At 37.5% G+C, this 20,673-nt stretch overlaps 5 protein-coding genes across 7 annotated transcripts; 2 read left to right on the forward strand and 3 right to left on the reverse strand.

Annotated features, from left to right (window-relative positions):
• Positions 1–333: 333 nt before the first annotated feature.
• LOC111431283 (WD repeat-containing protein 74-like) lies at positions 334–5,075 on the forward strand. Its single transcript, XM_023067865.1, has 12 exons — positions 334–505; positions 577–692; positions 1,176–1,205; positions 1,311–1,447; positions 1,616–1,795; positions 1,873–1,936; positions 2,036–2,143; positions 2,496–2,649; positions 3,423–3,512; positions 3,819–3,874; positions 4,210–4,267; positions 4,364–5,075. The coding sequence occupies exons 1-12, from the start codon at positions 424–426 to the stop codon at positions 4,567–4,569; spliced, it is 1,281 nt and encodes a 426-aa protein (XP_022923633.1). The 5' UTR covers positions 334–423; the 3' UTR covers positions 4,570–5,075.
• Positions 5,065–8,449, reverse strand: LOC111431381 (O-fucosyltransferase 37). Its single transcript, XM_023068004.1, has 7 exons — positions 8,356–8,449; positions 6,543–6,969; positions 6,299–6,458; positions 6,126–6,215; positions 5,754–6,037; positions 5,415–5,673; positions 5,065–5,341 (listed from the first exon to the last, which is right to left on the reverse strand). Exons 1-7 carry the CDS (start codon positions 8,447–8,449, stop codon positions 5,111–5,113), a joined length of 1,545 nt encoding a protein of 514 aa, XP_022923772.1. The 3' UTR covers positions 5,065–5,110.
• Positions 8,450–10,110: 1,661 nt separating this feature from the next.
• LOC111431276 (probable inactive leucine-rich repeat receptor-like protein kinase At3g03770) lies at positions 10,111–14,067 on the forward strand. 2 transcript variants are annotated; one of them, XM_023067854.1, is made up of 8 exons: positions 10,111–10,198; positions 10,363–11,777; positions 11,909–12,042; positions 12,249–12,489; positions 12,606–12,805; positions 12,877–12,902; positions 12,981–13,092; positions 13,643–14,067. In XM_023067854.1, exons 2-8 carry the CDS (start codon positions 10,421–10,423, stop codon positions 13,868–13,870), a joined length of 2,298 nt encoding a protein of 765 aa, XP_022923622.1. In that variant the 5' UTR covers positions 10,111–10,198; positions 10,363–10,420; the 3' UTR covers positions 13,871–14,067. The 2 variants fall into 2 exon arrangements, 1 of the variants encoding a protein (XP_022923622.1); XR_002708465.1 differs by lacking the exon at positions 13,643–14,067 and having other exon boundaries at positions 10,123–11,777; positions 12,611–12,805.
• On the reverse strand, positions 13,963–16,023 carry LOC111431291. 2 transcript variants are annotated; one of them, XM_023067875.1, is made up of 3 exons: positions 15,805–16,023; positions 14,792–15,016; positions 13,963–14,211 (listed from the first exon to the last, which is right to left on the reverse strand). In XM_023067875.1, the coding sequence occupies exons 1-3, from the start codon at positions 15,856–15,858 to the stop codon at positions 14,188–14,190; spliced, it is 303 nt and encodes a 100-aa protein (XP_022923643.1). In that variant the 5' UTR covers positions 15,859–16,023; the 3' UTR covers positions 13,963–14,187. The 2 variants fall into 2 exon arrangements, with proteins under 2 accessions (XP_022923643.1, XP_022923644.1); XM_023067876.1 differs by having other exon boundaries at positions 14,792–15,013; positions 15,805–15,976.
• A 630-nt stretch (positions 16,024–16,653) lies between these two features.
• On the reverse strand, positions 16,654–20,523 carry LOC111431281 (argininosuccinate synthase, chloroplastic-like). Its single transcript, XM_023067863.1, has 10 exons — positions 20,313–20,523; positions 19,983–20,041; positions 19,792–19,873; positions 19,315–19,456; positions 18,856–18,904; positions 18,557–18,739; positions 18,276–18,350; positions 18,011–18,196; positions 17,671–17,759; positions 16,654–17,389 (listed from the first exon to the last, which is right to left on the reverse strand). Exons 1-10 carry the CDS (start codon positions 20,377–20,379, stop codon positions 16,837–16,839), a joined length of 1,485 nt encoding a protein of 494 aa, XP_022923631.1. The 5' UTR covers positions 20,380–20,523; the 3' UTR covers positions 16,654–16,836.
• Positions 20,524–20,673: the final 150 nt, after the last annotated feature.

The following is a 20,673-nucleotide window of genomic DNA, read 5'->3' on the forward strand; positions in this document are numbered from 1 at the left end:
CCGCCATCTATATAATGTGCCAAGAAAAATTAATGACGTGGTTTTTTTAAATAAGTTTGAGAAAAATAAAAATAATTTACTAATATTAATAAACATAGCTACTTTTATTAATATAGAAAGTTTTAAAATAATATGGTATAAATTGATTCACTTATAGTATTATAATTAATAGAATTATTCTAATGGTAAAGTTTCCAACTTTAATGGATAATTTATCATTTGTTAAGAAATAACTGAACAAGCCGGTTCAATATTTGGCACCGGTTCGATGATAATCTATTCGGTTCGAGTTAAAAAAAACCCGACCGAGGAAATTGTTTCCTTTGAACGTTAAACCCTGGAATTGCTTCGGTAGGGTTTATCAGTTCAACGAAACTGCGCGCGGGAACTGTCTCAATCGCGCACTCTCAGCTGGTGTTCGATATGCCTCGTACCACGAAGGTCGATTGCCCCGGCTGTCCTCCGCTTCGTGCCTTGATGTTCGATGTGCTTGGTCTAATCAAAGGTAATAATGGCAGCTACTTCACTATTTTTCTCTTGATTTTCTTCTAAGTTTGTTGTTCTGCCATTGTACAGTCATCGAAGCTCGGGGCAAGGAAGGAGAGATTCCGAAAGTGGTTGAGAGGTGGGGGGAACCTGATTTCTCCAAATCTGTGCTTGCAGCTTCTCTTGTTGATCGAAAATTCGACCCTGTAGGTTTCTTTCTTGCCGCTTTTTTTAACCGCCAACTGTTATCATATTCTCTTGTACAAAGTCTGTATGGGGTTGTTTGTTGCTCACTAAGTGTTGTAATTTTGCTTGTCATTGTTATGGATTCGTCTTTTATAATTGAGCTGGAAATTTGATGAGTTGGGTCTATGAATGTGACTAGTATTTAGAATTAATATTAGTATGCTTCACTTGCTTTCAGTTTTTTACTGATAAGCTTACGTTAAAATGTCGTTTTGATTGTCATTGGAAGTTCTTGATTTACAATATTTTGTGTTATCCATCTAGGCTGTGAGTGTTGTCTCTTTTGATATATGTTAATCTTCATTGATTAGTGAGGGTTATACCGACCTCTACTGGGTTGATCTTCTGGTTGCCAGATTATGTCTTTCACTTCTCATTTAACCATTCAAACGCTACATCATTCTTAGTGCACCTAATCACATCCTTTTCTTTTTTAATTGCAGTTACTAGCTGTTGCTCGAAAAAATGGGTTGGTAAGTTGTTTAGATTTCCAGTAATGTGAATCCTGCACACATTTATTTGATTTTAAACATATCAGTGTACTCTTTGCATAATCATGTTTTTGTTGTATGCTGTAGATTGAAGTTCTTAATCCTTTGAATGGCAATCTTCACGTTGCAATTTCGGACAATACTGATACTTCGCCTCCACCAAAAGATGAAGCTATTGTTGGAATGCATTTACTTTCAAAAGATGAATCGGAGTTGGCATCTAGGTTATGTATCAATTTATAATTCATGAGCTTGTTAATGTGATAGAAGTGCAAAGGTTACCATCCTTTTGTTAACGATGAAAAATGAAAAGATATTTTTCTTAAACTATCTGGCTGCTTCCCCAAGGCATTTATGATGAAATTCCTCTTGGTTTGGTTATTTACTTTTAGGCGTTGCACCTTGCTTTCATGCACAACAAAAGGAAATGCAAGCATGAGGACGATTGAATTTTCTAGTTCATCTTCAGAAGATACCTCTACCAATCTTGCACAAACGTGGAAAATATGTAGTTCGGGTGATGTTATGTGTTCTAAAGTTGACGGAAGTGAAACCCACGCGTTGTTTGGAGGGTGAGTTGGGATCATGTTTGAATTTTTGTGTTATTCTTTTATTGGCATTAACAACCTTGACCATTTTATATGCTCAGGAAGGGTGTTGAAGTTAATATGTGGAATCTAGAACAGTGTACTAAGATTTGGACAGCAAAAGCAGTATACTTCCTCATTCTTCTCTGCACATTTGTACAAAGCAGCCTACATATTTCTAGAGTATTTTTTGATATCCTTTCGAAACATTTTGATTTTATACAGCCGAAGAAGAACAGCCTTGGTATCTTCACACCAACTTGGTTCACATCAGCAACATTTCTTAGTAAAGATGACCACCGTAAGTTTGCAGCTGGTACCAACAGCCATCAGGTAATTCATATCAGTTTCTCATGGTTATACAAGTTACCGAATCGGAAACATATTACAAAGGAGAATGGAGATGTAGAGACAATTTCAGGGAAAGAGCGTATAAATTAATTGCACAGATAGTGTCTGATATGGTATTGATTTCTATTTCAAATATAATCAATGCTTTATTTTGAGCCTTTAAGAGAATTGTTGATATCTGATTATAGGCAAAAGCACTACAGCTCTTGTACAATGTATCTTTGTCCTCTTTATTTTAAATTTTATATCCATTATGATATAGATATAAACCGCTTATTTTGATGTATGAATCATATCACTGATTTTTAATGGGGTGGGTGATTAACCAATTTAGGTTCGACTGTATGACATCTCTGCTCAGAAGAGACCTGTCATCTCATTTGATTTTGGAGAGACTCCTATTAAAGCCTTGGCAGAAGATGTAGATGGTAACACAATATTTGTGGGGAATGCATCTGGTGATCTTGCATCTTTCGATATTCGCAATGGTAAAATTTTTTATGTACTAGATCTTTCTGATTTAATAATCTGGGGTTTCTATATCTTTCACACATTTCGGAAAGTTTATTTCTTGACTTATGTGGGTTCCTCCTATCTTTTATCTTGAGAAGTTGGGTTGTTTTAATAGGGGATACCATCATGGTGCCTTGATTATTTCAGCTGAAAATGCACAAAGATGTGAGGTTGTAGACTTTATGAATTATGACTTGGGAAGTTTGGGTATGCTGCCTTACAATTTCACACAATGTTTGGTCCCTGTACTGATTTGAACTCCTGTATGCTGGGATTGACTTTATGAGCTTTTACCATATTACTGTTGCATGATCACTTCAATACCTTGAATTAGTTTACAGACGTCACCTTTTTTACCTGTTTCTTTATAATGATGAGGCAATAAGAAGATGCAGAGGGGTTACAATTTTCTCCAGCATTTTTGTATGGATCCTGCTTCATCCAAACAGAGAACTGCAGTCTTGACTTACACCTATCTTTTTTAGAAAGGAACAAAAAAAAAAAAAAAAAAAAAAAATATTTTTTCTATTGACCTGCAATTCCCAGTAGTATTCACCTTTTATTTCACGTTTAGTCTAAAATTCATCTTCTTCTTCTCAATGTCTGTTGGGATCTATTTGATTGTTCCCTGATAGTCATGAGTTTTTATAGATTATGTTGCACCGTTACCTCTATGATACTTGTAAGTAGCAGTTGATTGAAGTTTTTATTATGGCAATATTTTATTTGCTTGACTTGTTTCTCACAGGAAAGCTATTGGGTTGCTTCTTGGGGAAATGTTCTGGCAGCATAAGATCCATCGCCAGGCACCCGGAATTCTCAGTCATAGCATCATGTGGTGGGATATATTTTCCAATATGACAATTATTTAGCACTTCTCTGTCTGCTTCTACATGTGAAAATCTTGTATTTTTACATGCTTTGAAACATCCATGGAAGAATCCTCTCTGCATACCAAGCCATACTCACCTTTTATGTTAAAAAGTTGCATTTTTATCACTAAATTTATGTGGTGATGTTGAAATCTCTATTGTAGTAAAACCTCTTGGTGTTTTTGGGAGTTTTTCTTCCCCATCACATTCATCAATGTAATTGTTTACCTGTCAATATATCTACTTATGGTGATGTTGAAATCTTTTTCCAGGACTCGATAGTTATGTGCGCTTCTGGGATATAAAGACAAGGCAACTTCTGTCTGCGGTAAGTTTTCACAGTTCTAGTAAAAATTGGTTGTTTAGATTCATCATTCAGAAAATAACGGTGTTCAAGAAAAGTTTGTCATACTGTACCAGAATGAACATGTTTGAAAAAGATAATGTCAATTGTATGGACTAATTTTCACCATTAATGTGATTGCATTTAGTGACTCAAAGCTGTTTATAAATCTCTCAACATTGCTTGGTTAAAAGTTCACAAGAATATTTAATAATGCGACTTGTATATTTTTAGTACAAGAAAGGGGAAAAAATAGCATTTGATGCATTAATGTAAGCTGGGACAATATACCATATTCATATTTGTTCATTTATGTGCAGGTATTCCTAAAGCAACATCTTACTGGTGTTGTCTTTGATTCTCATTTTGTTGAAGAAGGTTAGATAAGTTGTCCACCCTTATCCCCCAGTGGTACCATCAAACTAATGTGCTCAATCTATTTATTCATTATCTCATTTACATTTGTCTGAGCAGATGTAACACACTCTGCAGTAGAGATCCAACAGGAAACAGAGGTTACTCAAACTGTCAACGAGGAGGAACACGTTCCTCAGAAGAGAAAAAAGGCATTTAAAGAAGACGGTGAAGGCGGAAAGAGGAAAGGTAGCAAGACCATAGACAAAGAAAACAAAAAAAGCAGAAGGAAGTCCCATCGAGAAATCGAAAGTAAGCAGAGGTAGGAGTTACTTGGTTATTGAAGAAGCATAAAGGTAGTTCATGTTATGATCTATTCAGTCAGCAGATAGTGTGGGAAATTGGTGAGTACAAGAAGAGTTACTTATCTCACCAATGCACTGAATTTTGAACCAAATCATGATTTTTATACGGGAGGCTCGGGGTAAATACCTGAATGCTTGTGGATACGCAGGCTCCATTATTTTTCGACTTCTGACCTGCAAAGTAGGAATGATTCCATTGGTAGCAGTTCAAGCACGTACTACTTTAGGGCCCCAATGTAACATATTTTATTTTTCCATATTACTAGTGGTCATAAGTATTTGAGTATTCTACCCATTTTGTTTTAGTTTAGCCCCTTCATTTTTATACATAGTTACTGGAAAGTTGGGGCATCTCAACTTATATGAGTTCAATATTATTTCAATTTGTATTTGTGAGTTCTAACTTTTTTTTTGGAGAACAAGAACTCCAAGATCATCATCGAAGTAAAAGGCACTTTCCCGTTCAAGCTTCTGAATTGTAATAGTTTTGAAAAGTTTCTATCTAAACAGAATCAGTGTTACGTTTGCACATACATTCTGGCACGGGATATGCAACAACATCAAGATCTTTCCTCTTGGTCCTTGGCTCAGGCTGACCCTGAGATCGTCTGTGCACCTTCCTCACAATGATTCCAAGCTCTGTTTCAGAAATGGATGCATCATCAAAGTAATCGAGCATTGCTCGTTTGTTTGGTTTTATGTATTTTCTATGCCCGACATAGGCACGATGCCCCTGGTGCCAAAACAAAAGCCATGTCAAAGAGGAGCATTGAAGGGAAAGCACAAAGAAGTTCGAGACAAATTACCTGCATAGCTCGACCCATGTTCCCGCCATGGGACGGCACGAAGACGTCACTGCTCAAGGACACAATGTAATCAATGGCAGCCATAGCAGATGACTTGTTGATAAAAGGTGAAAGCTCTCTTTCTCTTGCCAGTGTGTACTTTGTTACTATATTTGGGAATTCTGCAATGAGTGGTTGCAGAGCCTTCTTTCCTCCAAATGGCTCTCCTCCTGCAGTGTAAATCCTCGCTTGTTTTGGTGCTCCAAGAGCCTTGAGGAGCCTATTATCATCACCAAAAAGTAAGCTTTCTTCTCTTCTCTTCTTATTCAAAGTTCTCAAATCTCAGTTTCATTGTTTTACCTTGCAATTTCCAGGGCATTTAAAGGGCATAATCCAGCACGTCGTCGCTGAATGTGACTCATGTTTATCCTTCCCGTAAGATACTCCGGTTGCAAATTCCGAAATTTGGCAACGACGGTGTCATAATCCGAACCCAAACCGGTATGGCAACCAGATCTAACCCAAACATCCTTCTCTAAACGGAGATGGATGGCTATATATGGTCCTTCAATCCACATTCTCCTTGTTAGCTGGTTTCCCAGCTCCTGAATTGGAGCTGCAAAGATTAGTGCATGGAATGCAACCTGTCCATAGAAGTGAAGGGAAAAGTTAAGTAAATATGAAGCATTCACTCAAATATCAACTCATAAATTCAAACCCTCCTTGATTTACCTTACATTTGAGCTTCTGCAGGTCAAAGGGAAGATTTTTTGAGAGCTTAGAGTCAAGCCCATTTAGTATAAGAAGCCCTTCTTGATTGAGCTACAAGAAAAACAGAAAAATCTCAACAATTTGAGGTCATCATCTGAAAAATGTTCTGCAAACATGTTGGAAGAGCTTCTCACTTGGGTTCCAAATCTTGCACGAATCCAATGAGGAGAAGCATCATGAGGAATCTTGGTCTCTTTTAGCTTGAAATGCTTGAACGGAAGAGAAGACACGACTCGAACATCGGCTCGTAACGTGTTCTTGAAATGTTCGACATCGAAAATGTCGGAGAATTTACTGCAGAAGTAGCAAAACCCCACTTCTAAAAACACCCAAAAAGGAGAAAGAAATGAAAAGGAGAAGAAAGGAAATGTCATTTACCTGTCATCTCTCCATATGAGATTGACCTTCAAAACAGGGACGACCAAAGCAGCCTTAAGAATCCTAGCAATCACAACAGCATCAGCAATTTGGTTCCTCTGCTGATTCAATCCACCGGAAACCATCACCATCAAGAATCTCCTCTTCTCTTTAGAGATCTTGGCAGATTCCTTCCTGTATTCCAAACTGAAATCAAGACAAGGCCTATAGCCCTCCCCATCCGGCTGTTTCCAAAACTCTGTTTCTTCATCGGAGAGATTTGAAGCCACTACGTGGACCGGCAACGGCACCATCGCACTGGTCGACAACTTCGGCGAGTTCTGGTGGGTTGAAGAAGCCACCGGAGAAAGCAGAGACAGGAGAAGACGAGACTGAGAAGAGGACGACATTAAAGGGAAGGAAATTGAGGATTTGGTAGAACAGGGGTCTGCATAAAATGGCGAGGAATGAAGGAAATTGACAGTGGAGATTGCCAAGAAAGCGAGAGAAGTAAGTAGAGAGAGAAAGAAGAGAGAGAGATAAGGGTTTAGAGTTCTTGGGAGTTTCTTGGGGGAGAAGATGGAAGTGAGAATGGTTAGTGAGAGCAAATCAAAGAATGGTGGTGGGTTTGGAGTTGAGAAGGAGGCTCTGCTTGTTCTTGGCCTGGCCATGGCGGAATGTTTCATTGTCTCTGTAATTCTCTGAGTCTTGCAAGAAAGAAGAAGAAGATGAAGAACAAGAAGAACATGGGAAATGGGGTTTTGAATTTGATATCAAAATTTGACATTTTTGGCGCTGTTTGCTCTTCCTTGAATGCAACTCGGAGAATGACGGTTTTTTCTGTTGAATCCTGATGCAATATCTTTTGAATTTGGCGCCAAAATATCTTTCACCATTTTTCAATGTGACCCAATCATTACAAAGTCTCCCGCTAGCGGATATTATTTTCTTTGAGCTTTTTCTTCCATGTTTTCCCTCAAGATTTTTAAAACGCGTATGTTAGAGAGAGGTTTTCACGTTCAATGCTTCGTTCCTCTCTCCAACTGATGTTAGATCTCACAATCCACCCCCTTTCGAGGCCTAGTGTCCTTGTTAGCACACCGTTCAGAACACATACTCCTTGAAAAAAGTACTCCTCTTTCAGAACACATACTCCTTGAAAAAAGTACTACTCATCTTACCCTAGAATGTCTTACTCCTTACACTGTCCTCCAATGGCCATCTCACCTCACCTTGAATTGGAGTTCAACTACCCATTCTCCAATGTCCATCTCACCTTCCTTGCATTGGAGTTCGGGTGATAGGATCATGCTTTTGGAGTCGGGCACCTTCGGTATGCCGTATCCTCTTTTTCGAGTTCCAAGATATTGTGTGTAATAAACAATGTGTATTACCCTCATGGCATATTACCCACAATTCTTATTACATCCTCTTTTTCGAGTTCCAAGAGATTGTGTGTAATATACCATGTGTATTACCCTCATGGCATATTACCCACAATTCTTATTACCCCTCATCAGGAAAATGAAATCGGAGAAAGAAAGAAAAAGAAGGTGCCTAACTCTAATATCATTTGTAACAGCTCAAGTCCACTGCTAGCAGATATTGTCCTCTTTGGATTTTTCCTTCCAGCCTTCCCTTCAAAGTTTTTAAAACGTGTTTATTAGGGAGAGGTTTCCATACCCATATAAAGGTTTTTCGTTCTCCTCCCTAATCGATGTGGGATCTCACATTAACTCCTCAAGATTATCACAAATTTGACTCATAGTAAGTGATGTGAAGGCAGAAATCTTAAGTATAAGAGCATAAAAATAAAGAGTCAGAGTAAGGTTACCAATGAGAATGAGACGCTTGTCCTGCTTTGAGGAGCACTTCGAGACCGACAGAGGGCAGTCTTCCAATGCCACAGCTGCATAAATCCCCGCCATTGTTGCTCTGCTCCAAAGCTTTTTTTTTTTCTTTTTTTTTTCTGTCTTCTCAACGGAATTTCCAAAAGAGGTTTGTTTAGGAGAGAGAACTTTGAAGGCTAAAGCAGAGATTTTGAAGCTTAGAACTCAAGCACAGTTCAAAGCACCGACCGTTACGAATTATTGTCAAAATGACAGTTATACCCCTAAGATTTGAGTCCCTATTTTGGCGACATTGACTGTTACGCCCCTGGCCTTCGAATAAGACATTAACTGTTATAACTGTAAAATAGGTGAGGTATGGTGTGAGCTCACCGCTGAGTCAAGAGTATTATTCTTATTCTTATTATTGTTATTATTATTATTATTTAGTAATTTATCATTTATTTATTTATTTTTGCCAATGAGCTTGTTGTCCAAAGTAGCAAGGCAGCCAAAGAAGAGTATGGGATTTTGTTAAATTCATATGGAAGACAGGCTGTCAATTTTGTTCATCTTGTACCTTTTTTTTTTTTTTTTTTTTTTTTTTTTTTTTAATTTAATTTAATTTAATTTTTTAGTTTTAGATTTTAATACAAGTTTAATATATGTTGGATTGGATTGGAATTTGGAAGTATCCAAACAAGTTGCTTAATTATTAATTGTGATACTGTAGTTGTCTTCTTCTTTTTTTAATTATTAAATTATAAATTTATTTCTTAAATTTAATCTCCAATAGTTTTCTTAATTTTTATAAAATTAATTAATCTACTAAACATAGACTAATAAAACTTTAATCGAAAATCATGAATTTTAAAAATATATCAGAACCAAAACTTAACCATTTTTTTAAAAAATATTAATCACTAAAGTTGGGTTGGATAATAACTTTTTTCTATTTTAGAAAATTGTATACACCTCTTAAAAAAAATATTTAAACTCTTGGTAGATTTTCTATTATTTTTTTTCTTCTAGTTTTTAAATTTTGGATTGGATTTTAAAAATAATAAAAATAATCAATAAAAAAACAAAAAAATTCATAAACTTAATTCTTAAAAATTAAAAGATTATTAGCTATACTCATATTGTCAAGGAAAATAATACTCTATAAATCTGCATAATGATACAGTGTCAATATTTTCGGACATAAGCTCATATGTCTTTACTTTTAATTTAACTCAAAACATCTCACGATAAACTCACAATTTTTTTCTTTCTTAATCAACGTGAGAATTTGATCCCATTCTCAACTTAAACAAACCTGGTGTTAAAAAAAGTTAATAGTAATTTCATCCACCACAAACGAACAAGGAATCTAAATATAAAACTTAAAACGACTTTTAAGATAAACCCATTTGACTTTATGGATTAGAAAACATCCTACACAAGCTTCAAAATTTTCTGAACTAAAAAAATGAAAATTGTAAAGTATAATAATGGTGGACTGTTGGATTCCATTCACAGCCGAAGCCTCTCCTTTTGCTCGCAGCCCCCAGCTGAGAAAGGCTGAGACTTTCCAACCCAACACAACACAACACAACACCCATTCCTGCCAATTGCCATACCCCATTTCCATTGCTTTCAAGACAGAGAGAGAGAGAGAGAGAGAAGCATGTGCTAGAACTAAATGTGTCCACTTCAGCTACCCCACTTTCGCATCATCACTTGCTGCTTTGTGAATTTTCTTTTCGAATGACAGTTGTGAGAAGAGGAACACTATGCGTTGCTGCATTTCGCTTCAATAATGACTCCATTTGATAGGCCTCTCTTGTTTCTCTAACAATTTACTTGGTGGGTTTTACTTCTCTTCAATCCTCTTTGATGATTTATTTGTACTCTCTGTTTCAGTGTGGGAGTTCGAGACTGGCCACATCCCATCTTCAACTTTCTTCTTCTTCTTCTTCTTCCGTTAATCACAATCATTGAGATTCACCATTTTGAAGTTTCTGAAACAGAGACTACTTGAAGAAGAAGAAGAAGAAGCAGTCAAGATCATCGTCTGAAGAATCTTTCATGGGGAAGTATGATTTGTTGTTACTTCTCAGCTTTGTTTGGACTTTCGTATTTGCTGAAGCTTACCAATTGCAAGTCTCTCAAGCCCAAGTGCTTCTCCAGCTGAGGAAGCACTTGGAGTACCCAAAGCAATTGGAGTCATGGACTGATCACAGAGTAGATTTTTGCACACTATCTTTTCTTCCTCTTGTTAATGTCACATGCCAAGGCAGTGTGGTCACTGAGCTTAGAATTGCTGGTGATACTAAAGGCAAAGTTGATGAGTTCATTGGTTTTGCAATACCAAATCGAACTCTATCAGAGAGCTTCTCTCTTGATTCTTTCATCACCACTTTGACTAGACTAAACAGCTTGAGAGTTCTTAGTCTTGTGTCTTTGGGCATCTGGGGTCCACTGCCAGACAAAATCCATAGATTATCTTCACTTGAGTATCTAGATTTGAGCTCAAATTATCTCTTTGGTTCAATCCCACCTAAGATTTCTACTATGATGAAGCTTCAAACTCTCAAACTAGACGACAACTTCTTCAATGATACTGTACCTGAATGGTTTGATTCATTGTCTAGTTTGACGGTGCTGAGCTTGAAAAACAATAAGATAAAGGATTCATTTCCATCTTCAATCCTCAGTATCAGTACCCTTACTGAGCTTGTCATGTCTGGCAATTACATTTCTGGTGAATTACCAGATCTAAGTCCCTTACATGGCCTAACTGTACTGGACTTAAGCTGGAACAAAATAGATTCACCTCTGCCTCTGCTACCAAAGACAATGATCATGGTTTTACTCGGAAAAAACTCATTTTCGGGTGAGATTCCACAGCAATATGGCCAACTTAGTCAGCTACAACAGCTTGATATATCGTTCAATGCATTGACTGGCATCCCTCCTGCGACCATCTTCTCCTTGCCCAACATCAGTCACTTGAATCTTTCTTCCAATAAGTTATCTGGGTCGCTACCAATCAATCTGAGGTGTGGCAACATGATTCAGTTTGTTGATATATCTAACAATATGCTTACAGGAGGACTGCCTTCCTGCTTAGGCATTGAATCTGATAAACGAACTCTTAAGGTAGATGGGAATTGCTTATCTGTTAATGTAGGGAAACAGCATACGAAATCATATTGTGATATAAACCATATGCACCAGCACCGGGAGCAATCTAGAGCCAAAAATGCAGGAGTTTTAATGGGATTACTTCTTGGTATTTTGTTGTCAGTGCTTCTACTTTCTATTGGGGTTGTTTTATGTAGAAGATGTTGGCCTAGAGAAATATCAGGACAACATTTACTGCAGAAATCAGTTCAGGATAGTTCAGCAGCAGGGTTCGCATCCGAACTTCTAACAAGTGCTAGTAAGTTCAGTAAGAACTTCATTTGCAGTTATTTGTTTAGTGTACTGAGGAATGTGGAAGTTTGGAAAATTAGTAGACTTCCATGACTTCAAGATGTTTTACTTTACCATTTCAAAGTTTCCTTCTCACAGGGTTTGTTTCTCAAGCTGCAAAGTTGGGAATTCAAGGCCTTCCATTGTGTAGGACTTTTTCATTGGAGGAGATAAAAGAAGCTACAGGCAATTTTCATGATTCAACCATCATTGGTGATGGTTCATATGGGAAGGTAACATTCTAATCTTTAGTTTTGTTGCATGATGGTTCAACTTCATTGAAAATTGCTTGTAGTTGGCTTCCTTTTTTGTGAGTATTTCTTCTATTTGCAAGTTAAATGGTGAAATTCACCAAACAGGAAATATAGCCATAATTATATTACTTTGAAACCATCCTTTTACCCACCATGTATTTCAGCCTTCTTAATATGTTTTGTAGCTTTACAGAGGGAGGCTGGAGAATGGAACTCAAGTTGCCATAAGGTCCTTGCTTATATCAAAGAAATTTTCAATTAGAAATCTTAAGCTTAGGTTGGATATGCTTGGAAAGCTCAGGCACTCAAATTTGGTCTGCCTTTTGGGACACTGCATTGATGGAGATGGCCAAGACTTTAGTGACATCAAGGTCTTCCTTGTATCTGAATATGTTTCTAATGGAAGTTTTCGGACACATCTCTCTGGTAATTTTGAAACATTTTCAAACTAAGATTCTATAAATATATTCAACTTTCACACCAACCTTTCCCTACCTGAGAGAAATACTTCTCTTTTTTCTTACAAATGATTGAACTTGTAGAGAAGGTTTTGAACTGGTCCGAAAGATTAGCAATTCTAATCAGTATTGCCAAGGCTGTGCACTTCCTGCATACTGGAGTTATTCCAGGTTTCTTCGACAACCAACTAAAGATCAACAATATCTTGATTGATGAGCACAATGTAGCAAAGTTAAGTGATTATGGATTGTCCATTATCTCAGAAGAACCAGCCAAATCTGTGGTAGGTAGGACTTGATTATTACTGTTGTTCATTGGTAAATGCTGATTGCTTATGTTTTTTTGTTTGTGTAGGCAAAAGGAGAAGGCCCTCAAGCTTGGTAAGAATGATTTTTAATCATTTAGGCCCTCTTTTCCATGAAAATCAACTGTTCCTCACTTGAATTATCTATCCTCAGGCAAATGATGAACTTGAAGGATGATGTATATAGCTTTGGGTTTATACTACTAGAGGCACTTGTTGCACCTTCTGTTTCTACTAGAAAAGGCCCCTATATACTAAAGGACATGGTAGGCCAAAAACTTTCTGATTACTGCTTTCTTTGCATTATACATAGTAGGCTGCTAAATTATAAAAAATACTCTCAAGTCTGCCATTTGTTTCCTTATTCTTTCATAACGTTATAATATTATTCTCGTCCTTTCGTAAACATTTTGGAACATAAATTCTCTAAAATTTCAGACAAAAGTTGGAGCTTAGAACAGGGTGGCAGTGGCCTAGAATAAGTGGCAATTCTAGTTTCCATTTTAGGTCACTGCCCCCACACAATTCCATATCTCAATTTTTATCTAAAATTCTAAAGGATTTCTACCATAAGGTTAGTTTTGAAATGTTTATGAAATGTCAAGGTTAATATTGCAACTTTTGAAAGAATAGGAGTAGTTTTGAAACAAATGGAAAAGTTCAGCTGTGCTGTCGAGGTGCACGAGAGGATCAAAATTAATTGATCATGGTAGTGCATGGGGCTTACGTAACAGAAAAAACAAACAAAGCTCTCAATGTTCCATTTCTTTGAACTATTTAGTTCAAAATGTCCTAAATGGCTTTCCATACATACAGATGAGTTTAAACAGCCAGGACGGACGACGGGGACTCATCGATCCAACCATTCTAGCTACTTGCTCGCAAGAGTCTCTATCAACCATTATTTCCCTAATGAACAAGTGTATTTCCCCAGAAATGAGTCGTCCATCCATGGAGGATGTTCTTTGGAACCTACAATATGCAAATCAAGTCCAAGATGCCAGGGATGGTGATCAAAGATATAGTTCTGCATCACAACAATGATTTGTTTTTTTTCTTCCTGAAGTTGTTTCATGAAATCAGCCTTTCTTCTGAAAGCAATAGATTCTCATAAGGCACGTTTTTTCAGTTTTTTGTTTTTTAGAACTCCAATAAGAATAGATAGGTTTATATTTTGGACATGTCATCTCGACATTGATGATAAAGTGTAAATCCACTCAAATAAGAGCCCCATTTTTTAAGCTTCCACTTCTTCCCAAAAAGCTCTAGGTCCTAAGAATCTATGAAATAGAACTGTTGTCCAACTCTAGAGTAAACAACTAATGCGTTTAGCGAATTAAATAAGGTGCGACCCTCGGATATCAAAAACATTGATCTTGTAGTTCCTACAAAATCAAGAAGATGGTGTTAAGCCATGAATTTTCCTTCTTTTTATTGCATTTTGCTCAAAAGGTTGAAGGGACCTTATGCATCTACCTACTTGCAAGGGCCAACTCGATTCTCTTCTCTAAGGATCTAATGCCAGCTTAGAATCAGTTCAACTAATCCCATAGGAGAAATTGTACACTCTAATGAAATGTTGTAGGATTGTACGATTCATATCCCATATAGAGGTCACTATAATTGAGTTAAAATGTTTGAACTCAATACTTCCAATTCTAGTACATTTTTGGACAGCACTTTTTATTATCCATTTATTTTTCCGTTATAAAACATTTTCACATTTTATTAAATGCTTCTATTTTTCAGGAAATGAAATCCCAACTAACTATGATCAAGGGAAAAATTAATGATTTTTCGGACATTCTTTCGGACGTTGAAGTTCGAACTCAGCAATGGCTCGAAGGCTACCCACTATCTAAATTTGGTGAAACTAAATAATGAAAAGAAAAATGGTTGAGAAATACTTTGCAATGACACGGTAGTAATGATGAAAAGCCAGATCATATATACACATTAAAGTACCTGCTCAGCATAGATTTGGAGTTCTTTCTTCCAGGCACCTTCTGAATCTAGTTCGTCAATAAGCCTTAAGGATTTACACCATGGTATGTAGAACAGAAGCTCGTTTCTCACGAGAATGGAAGAACGGGAAGAAGAAGTACCCATATGATATTTAACGGAACAAAAGTTGACGCATCTGAAATTCACGATCGGATCGATCATGGCAAGTTGATCAACAATCTTCTGCTGGAAAAAGGGGGAAACAATGATGGAGAACAGAGCCACTGTTAACCAGTAAACTTACTATTATGAAAGCCACGAATGATGCAGCGAACAATTTTGCAAAGCATGTGCTCATGGGGAATTATGTTCAGCTAAAATCCTCTGTCGCGTTTTCATAGAACAGTTCCATTTTTTCATCAAATAAGTAGTGATGAATTATTTAAAATCATATACACATCAAGTGTTAGATATATTTAACATCATGCAGTCATAGCTTAAATTTAATTATATCAATACTTAAACATATATATGGTAAATCTGGTTTATAGACTCCTGGACATCAGTTCTTGATATACAGAGTCACGAAGGCATTAAGAGCAGAGTTTCATATACGTAACGATGGTTAACTAGAAGCAAGACTCAAAACGGGAGTGAACCTTTTGTTTTCATAGCTGAAAGAAAGAATTTAAGGTGACAGAAAGAATTTAAGGTGACACACGTATTGACATTCATGTAATTGAATATGAAAAGGAATAATCAAAGTTAAGAGAATGTCGTCCCTATCAGAAACAATCAAGAAGGTGCTTGTAGCCAGTATCTATATACTACTGTGATAATCACATTCCTCAAAATCATCTGAACTCGTAATGAAATCTGAATTACGAAGACTTAAATCCAAAGAATAAGATCACGAACACGGCAAGCAACTATGGATTCAGAGCCGGAAAACGCAAAGACGCAAGACGTTTAAGCACAAATTCCATGAAAAAGACGCCAAACATTGAAATGAAGCTACGAGTGTCGAGTTATACCTGTCTATATAAGAACGAGCGAGGGCTAAGTTCTTGGCGAACCAAGCTGTCCATGGAAATATGAGGAACTGCAAGCAGCCTGGAGAGCTTCTACGCATAAAGATGCTTCTTCGTGCGGGGGCTTCCAATGAACACAAACTCCAATTCTCTCGTCGGGACCGAGCCTTCCGAGTATCCAATGGTAGCTACCGCGAGGTGATCAAGTCGGGGTTCGAGCTCTGCTCTGTAGTCGTAGCAGTAATATTCATAATCAAATTGTAGTTGAGCTGAAGAGGCGGAGGTCGCGGTAGAAATGAAATGTCTCAGACTGAAACAACGGAGCGGCGTCGCGGCGGCCTCAGAGACGCCGGCGATAGTTCAGGCCGTCAAACGGCGGAGAATGGCCATTGGGCCAATAGGTGAGGAGGTGGAATTAAGCTTGTTACGCGAGCCCAAGATATCATACACTAGCCCAGCAATTTCATTCTCCTACCTTCCCAAAATACCCCTGGACTTTACCAGATTTTTCAATATTATGAATTATTTTATTATTATTATTTTTTTTTTAACCCAGCGAAAAAATTTAAGATTTACGCGCCAATGATGAAGTAAAGGGTAAAAAATAATAAATTCCGTCCAAATTTTAATTTTGGGTTTATCTAAAATACAATTTTTTTTTAATTTGTTAAAAAACTATCAAACATAAAAATTAAAAATTTAGTGAAATATTTAAAATACCAAATAAACACGAACTCAGAAATTTAGGGATTAGACTTTATTTAATATAAAATAAATAAATAAATTATTTTTATGTAGGGTCATATAAAAACAAATCAATTACAATAAATAAATAAATATATATCGATTATATGATGAGTAACATGCAAGGGCATTTATGTCACATTACCCAACTCATTAATAAATAATAAATCTATTTCATAAACATAGTTTTTTTCCGCCTAAGAAAACTATAAAAACTTGAAAATACCAATCTAGCCTAGAACGCATATTGTTCATCAAAACAATCCGTCAGTAATCAGAGGGGGGGATGGATCAGATGTCCTTGTGGAGCATTGCCCGGACTCTGGTCGGAAGGCCATAAAGGCGGATGAAACCGGCGGCGTCCGCCTGATTGTAGATCTGCCCATTTTCGAAGGAAGAGATGTCCTCCCTGTAAAGACTGTATTGACTTCGCCGGCTGACCACATGGACAGAGCCCTTGTACAGCTTGAGGGTGACGGAGCCGGTGGTGGTCTCTGTGATCTTCTCCATGAAAGCATCCATGGATTCACGAAGAGGGTCGAACCATCGGCCTGCATAAACCAACTCTGCATATTTGAGGGCCAGTGAATCTTTCACTTGAATAGTCTCCCGGTCAAGAGTTAGAGACTCGAGCTCACGGGTGGCTGCGAAAAGGATGGTTCCTCCTGGAGTTTCATAGACACCTCGACTTTTCATGCCCACGAGACGATTTTCGACCATGTCGATTCTTCCAATTCCGTGCTTTCCACCGATTTCGTTTACTTTGGTCAGAAGAGAGGCTGGTGAAAGAACCTCACCATTGATGGAAACTGGGAGACCTCCTACGATTCCTATTTCCACATATCTGCAGAAGATAGCATGTTGAGCTTGTTGAACAGAAAATGGAAAACACCCACCAAATAGACTAATAAGGTAATGCCAACAAATTATGCAAACAAAATGAGTTAAGAAATTGTTCTCCTTTGGATATTGGACCCTTTGAAGTGCCTCTCTTTTTCATACTATTTTAATTTTCCAGCTCTGTAGCAAAAAATGATAAAATTTTAAATAGTTGGAAGACAGATTCAAGAATAAAATCATTATTGCAAAGATTATTTCCAGCTATTTCAAGAAAAAGAAGTTTACTCGGGTTCGTTTGGTGCATCTTCTGGATCTGTAGAAATCATATACATGTCCTTTTTAGGTTCGTTTGCTGGATCCTCCAAAATGTCCCCCTTCAGTTATAATGCACAAGAGAACATCAGCAGGAGATAAAATTCATAAAGATGTTAAAATCCACCTAGTTTATTGATACATCCTAGGAGAGAATCGTCACTTAGGTTGATTTCAACTTGATAGGCAAACAATCCCTAGGATGAATCGATCATTACTAATAACCGTTACCTCATGACTAAGATGAATCGATCAATACTGATAACTGATGCCTCATGACAAAGATGAATCCATCAATACTAATAACCATTACCTCATGACTAAGATGCCACAAGTTCCGGTCTCGGCTGTAAATTGATTTCTTTGTCACTGGAACAGGGATATTATGCTTCTTGGCATACTCAATGGCATCTTCTCTTCCAGTAATATCCCATTCCCTCCAGGGTGCCACCACGTTTAGATTAGGATTTAAAGCAAAGAAGGCCAACTCAAAGCGTACCTTGAAAGATATGCAGTACCAATTGTATTCATCAAGGAAAATAGTATACTCATATCCAAATCACAGTGGACGAACATACCTGATCATTTCCTTTCCCAGTGCATCCATGAGAAACAGCATCAGCTCCAACTTCTTTGGCAACATCCACCATGGCCTATGTTTTCCAAATATCAAAATAAGGGAAAAGGAAGGAATTACCAAATACCCAAACAAATAAGTAAGAACCATGAACGTGACAAACGTGATTGGAGCTTACAAGTCTTAGAACCTTAAATTTATTTATTGTTGGGAAATTCACATCGCTAATATAACTTTAGAAGCAAGGACTACGAGCGACAATGCTCTATAAGTTAGACTTACCTTTGCAATGACTGGACGGGCCATTGATGTCCCAAGCAGGTATTTTCTTTCATAAACTGCACCAGCACGTAAGCAAGGAAATATGTAGTCTCTAACAAATTCTTCCTTCAAGTCCTTCACCACCAATTGACAAGCTCCACTTGCTCTAGCCTTCTTTTCCAAGCCTTCCAATTCCATCACGCCCTACAGGTTTAAGACACACAAAGAGATGCAAAAATGTAAATTTCACTGGGTTGTTGGTCAAGTAGGCTATCCTAAAAAAAACCCACAAAACTAATTCAGCTATGCTAATTACATACTTGACCAACATCTGCCGTAAAACATACAACTTCGCAGCCATAATTCTCCCTGCAATAAATACAATAATTAATGCCCATAGGAAGGAATAATTCAGAAGCAGTGAAAGTAGATACTAGAAATACTGCACAAATCCCCAAAGAGGAATGCAGAAGGAGATGACATAGAAAGAACAACTGAAAGCTAAAAAAGAATACCCACGAAATACAAGGGAAAGGGAAGTGTTGTAACTCAGTCGATTTACAGGGTTGGGTTGTGAAAATTTTTGGTTGGGTTGGGTTACGAATCCAACCAACCGAATTTTTGGGTTGGTCCAAAAAAATCCCTCAATCCAACCCGGACCATGTACACCCGTAGTGATGTTTAGAACTAGTTCCCACAATTACAATACCCTAATCCCAAAAAAAGGAAGGAAGAAATAAGGTACCTACTCTGCAACATTGAAAAAAATGAAGGCCTACCTCAACCAGGGAACGATAACTGATGTATCTAAGCCACCACTGTAGGCCAGAACAACCTTATTCAACTGCCCACGCAAACCTCTAGTTGTTATACCATTGGTTGTTTCTATCTCTCTCTCGCTCTGCAATATTGCCTGAATAACTGGATCCATTCAAAAGTAAAGGATACAAGTTTCATCAACTCGATAGAAGGGAAAAACTCAAAAACCCATCTTAAAAAGCATCTAAATCACAGGGCTAAAACATTAGAACAAAATCACTATTAAAAAGACACTGAATCCCACTTGACTGATGCTCTTCTAAAGTAAATATAAACACGACTGTGAATAAAATTACTATCTGTATAAATCGTACTAACAGAATGACTCCATGATTAAAAGCTCGATCCGATAAAACTCTCAACGCTTCTCCAACCGACTGAACAAAACTACCCGGGGAGGGAATTAAGCGCAGACCAAGCAACAAAGGGAACCTCACCGCTTTTCTTATTCGACCGCAGAACACTGGCCCTGTTACAAGCTATGCTATTGCCATGGATTTCAGACGCTTTGGCACCCAGCTGCAGCCACAAATGCAATAGAATAAGTCCAAGAATCAGATAAAACAAGCCGGAATTAATAAAAAAACTCATGTAAGAATAGAAGGGAGAGCATTATTGATTCAAATGCCTCTTGAAATGAATGCAACTTCGTCGGGCCAGATATCCTGCAGTAACTCGCCACTGACTCTGAAAAATAGAAACAAAAATGCAATCTAAGATGACGCATTTTAACAACCACAGACCATGCCAAATAACCAACAAAACTCAATCGAATCATATTCTCCACCATCGACATAAGACTAGTCCATTCATCTCCCCAAAAGAACAATTACAGAGTAGCCAGAAACTCGGATGAACAAATGAAAATAGTTACCATAAACAAATCCCTTCATTCCCGTTCCCATTTCAAATCTTATTCTTCGAACGACAGAAAACATAAGATTTCAAACGAAAATACCTGCTTTGGATGGGTGAAACCCGCCGGGAGCAGTTGAGAACAGAAAACCACCCATTAACTGAGCCATAGCGATGGCGGCGATTGTCGTGATGTGTTCACAAGCCTCTGAGATTAACAAACAGCCTTGTGCCAAACAGCTCTCTGAAAATGGCTAAGACGCTAGGGTTTAAAACAAGCGACGGCCGTATTAGAGGCGATCTAATGAACAATGAAATAGCTATTAACATTATAGCTACGCGTCTCTTTCACACGTAATTCATTTTCAACGGACGATTAATCGGCTCTCCAACGACACCGGAGATTCTAACCCGTAGACCAATATTATTTGATAAATAATTCCCCACTTTTTTTTTTAATTTAA

Source organism: Cucurbita moschata, unplaced genomic scaffold (genome assembly GCF_002738365.1).
Source record: "Cucurbita moschata cultivar Rifu unplaced genomic scaffold, Cmos_1.0 Cmo_Scf00036, whole genome shotgun sequence".
NCBI classification, from domain to species: domain Eukaryota; kingdom Viridiplantae; phylum Streptophyta; class Magnoliopsida; order Cucurbitales; family Cucurbitaceae; genus Cucurbita; species Cucurbita moschata.

Coding starts and splice junctions, on each gene's coding strand:
- LOC111431283 (XM_023067865.1), top strand. CDS start 424: ATGCCTCGTACCACGAAGGTCGATTGCCCCGGCTGTCCTCCGCTTCGT. Junction 1,448..1,615: donor GAATCGGAGTTGGCATCTAG/GTTATGTATCAA, acceptor ATTTACTTTTAG/GCGTTGCACCTTGCTTTCAT. Junction 2,650..3,422: donor ATCTTTCGATATTCGCAATG/GTAAAATTTTTT, acceptor TGTTTCTCACAG/GAAAGCTATTGGGTTGCTTC.
- LOC111431381 (XM_023068004.1), bottom strand. CDS start 8,449: ATGGCGGGGATTTATGCAGCTGTGGCATTGGAAGACTGCCCTCTGTCG. Junction 6,038..6,125: donor TGCAGAAGCTCAAATGTAAG/GTAAATCAAGGA, acceptor TTCTATGGACAG/GTTGCATTCCATGCACTAAT. Junction 5,342..5,414: donor ACATGGGTCGAGCTATGCAG/GTAATTTGTCTC, acceptor TTTTGGCACCAG/GGGCATCGTGCCTATGTCGG.
- LOC111431276 (XM_023067854.1), top strand. CDS start 10,421: ATGGGGAAGTATGATTTGTTGTTACTTCTCAGCTTTGTTTGGACTTTC. Junction 12,043..12,248: donor GTGATGGTTCATATGGGAAG/GTAACATTCTAA, acceptor TATGTTTTGTAG/CTTTACAGAGGGAGGCTGGA. Junction 12,903..12,980: donor GGAGAAGGCCCTCAAGCTTG/GTAAGAATGATT, acceptor ATCTATCCTCAG/GCAAATGATGAACTTGAAGG.
- LOC111431291 (XM_023067875.1), bottom strand. CDS start 15,858: ATGGACAGCTTGGTTCGCCAAGAACTTAGCCCTCGCTCGTTCTTATAT. Junction 15,017..15,804: donor GCTCGTTCTTATATAGACAG/GTATAACTCGAC, acceptor CCCTTTTTCCAG/CAGAAGATTGTTGATCAACT. Junction 14,212..14,791: donor TCCAAATCTATGCTGAGCAG/GTACTTTAATGT, acceptor TTGATTTTGTAG/GAACTACAAGATCAATGTTT.
- LOC111431281 (XM_023067863.1), bottom strand. CDS start 20,379: ATGGCTCAGTTAATGGGTGGTTTTCTGTTCTCAACTGCTCCCGGCGGG. Junction 18,351..18,556: donor CCCGTCCAGTCATTGCAAAG/GTAAGTCTAACT, acceptor TGGAAAACATAG/GCCATGGTGGATGTTGCCAA. Junction 17,760..18,010: donor TGTGGCATCTTAGTCATGAG/GTAATGGTTATT, acceptor TTATAACTGAAG/GGGGACATTTTGGAGGATCC.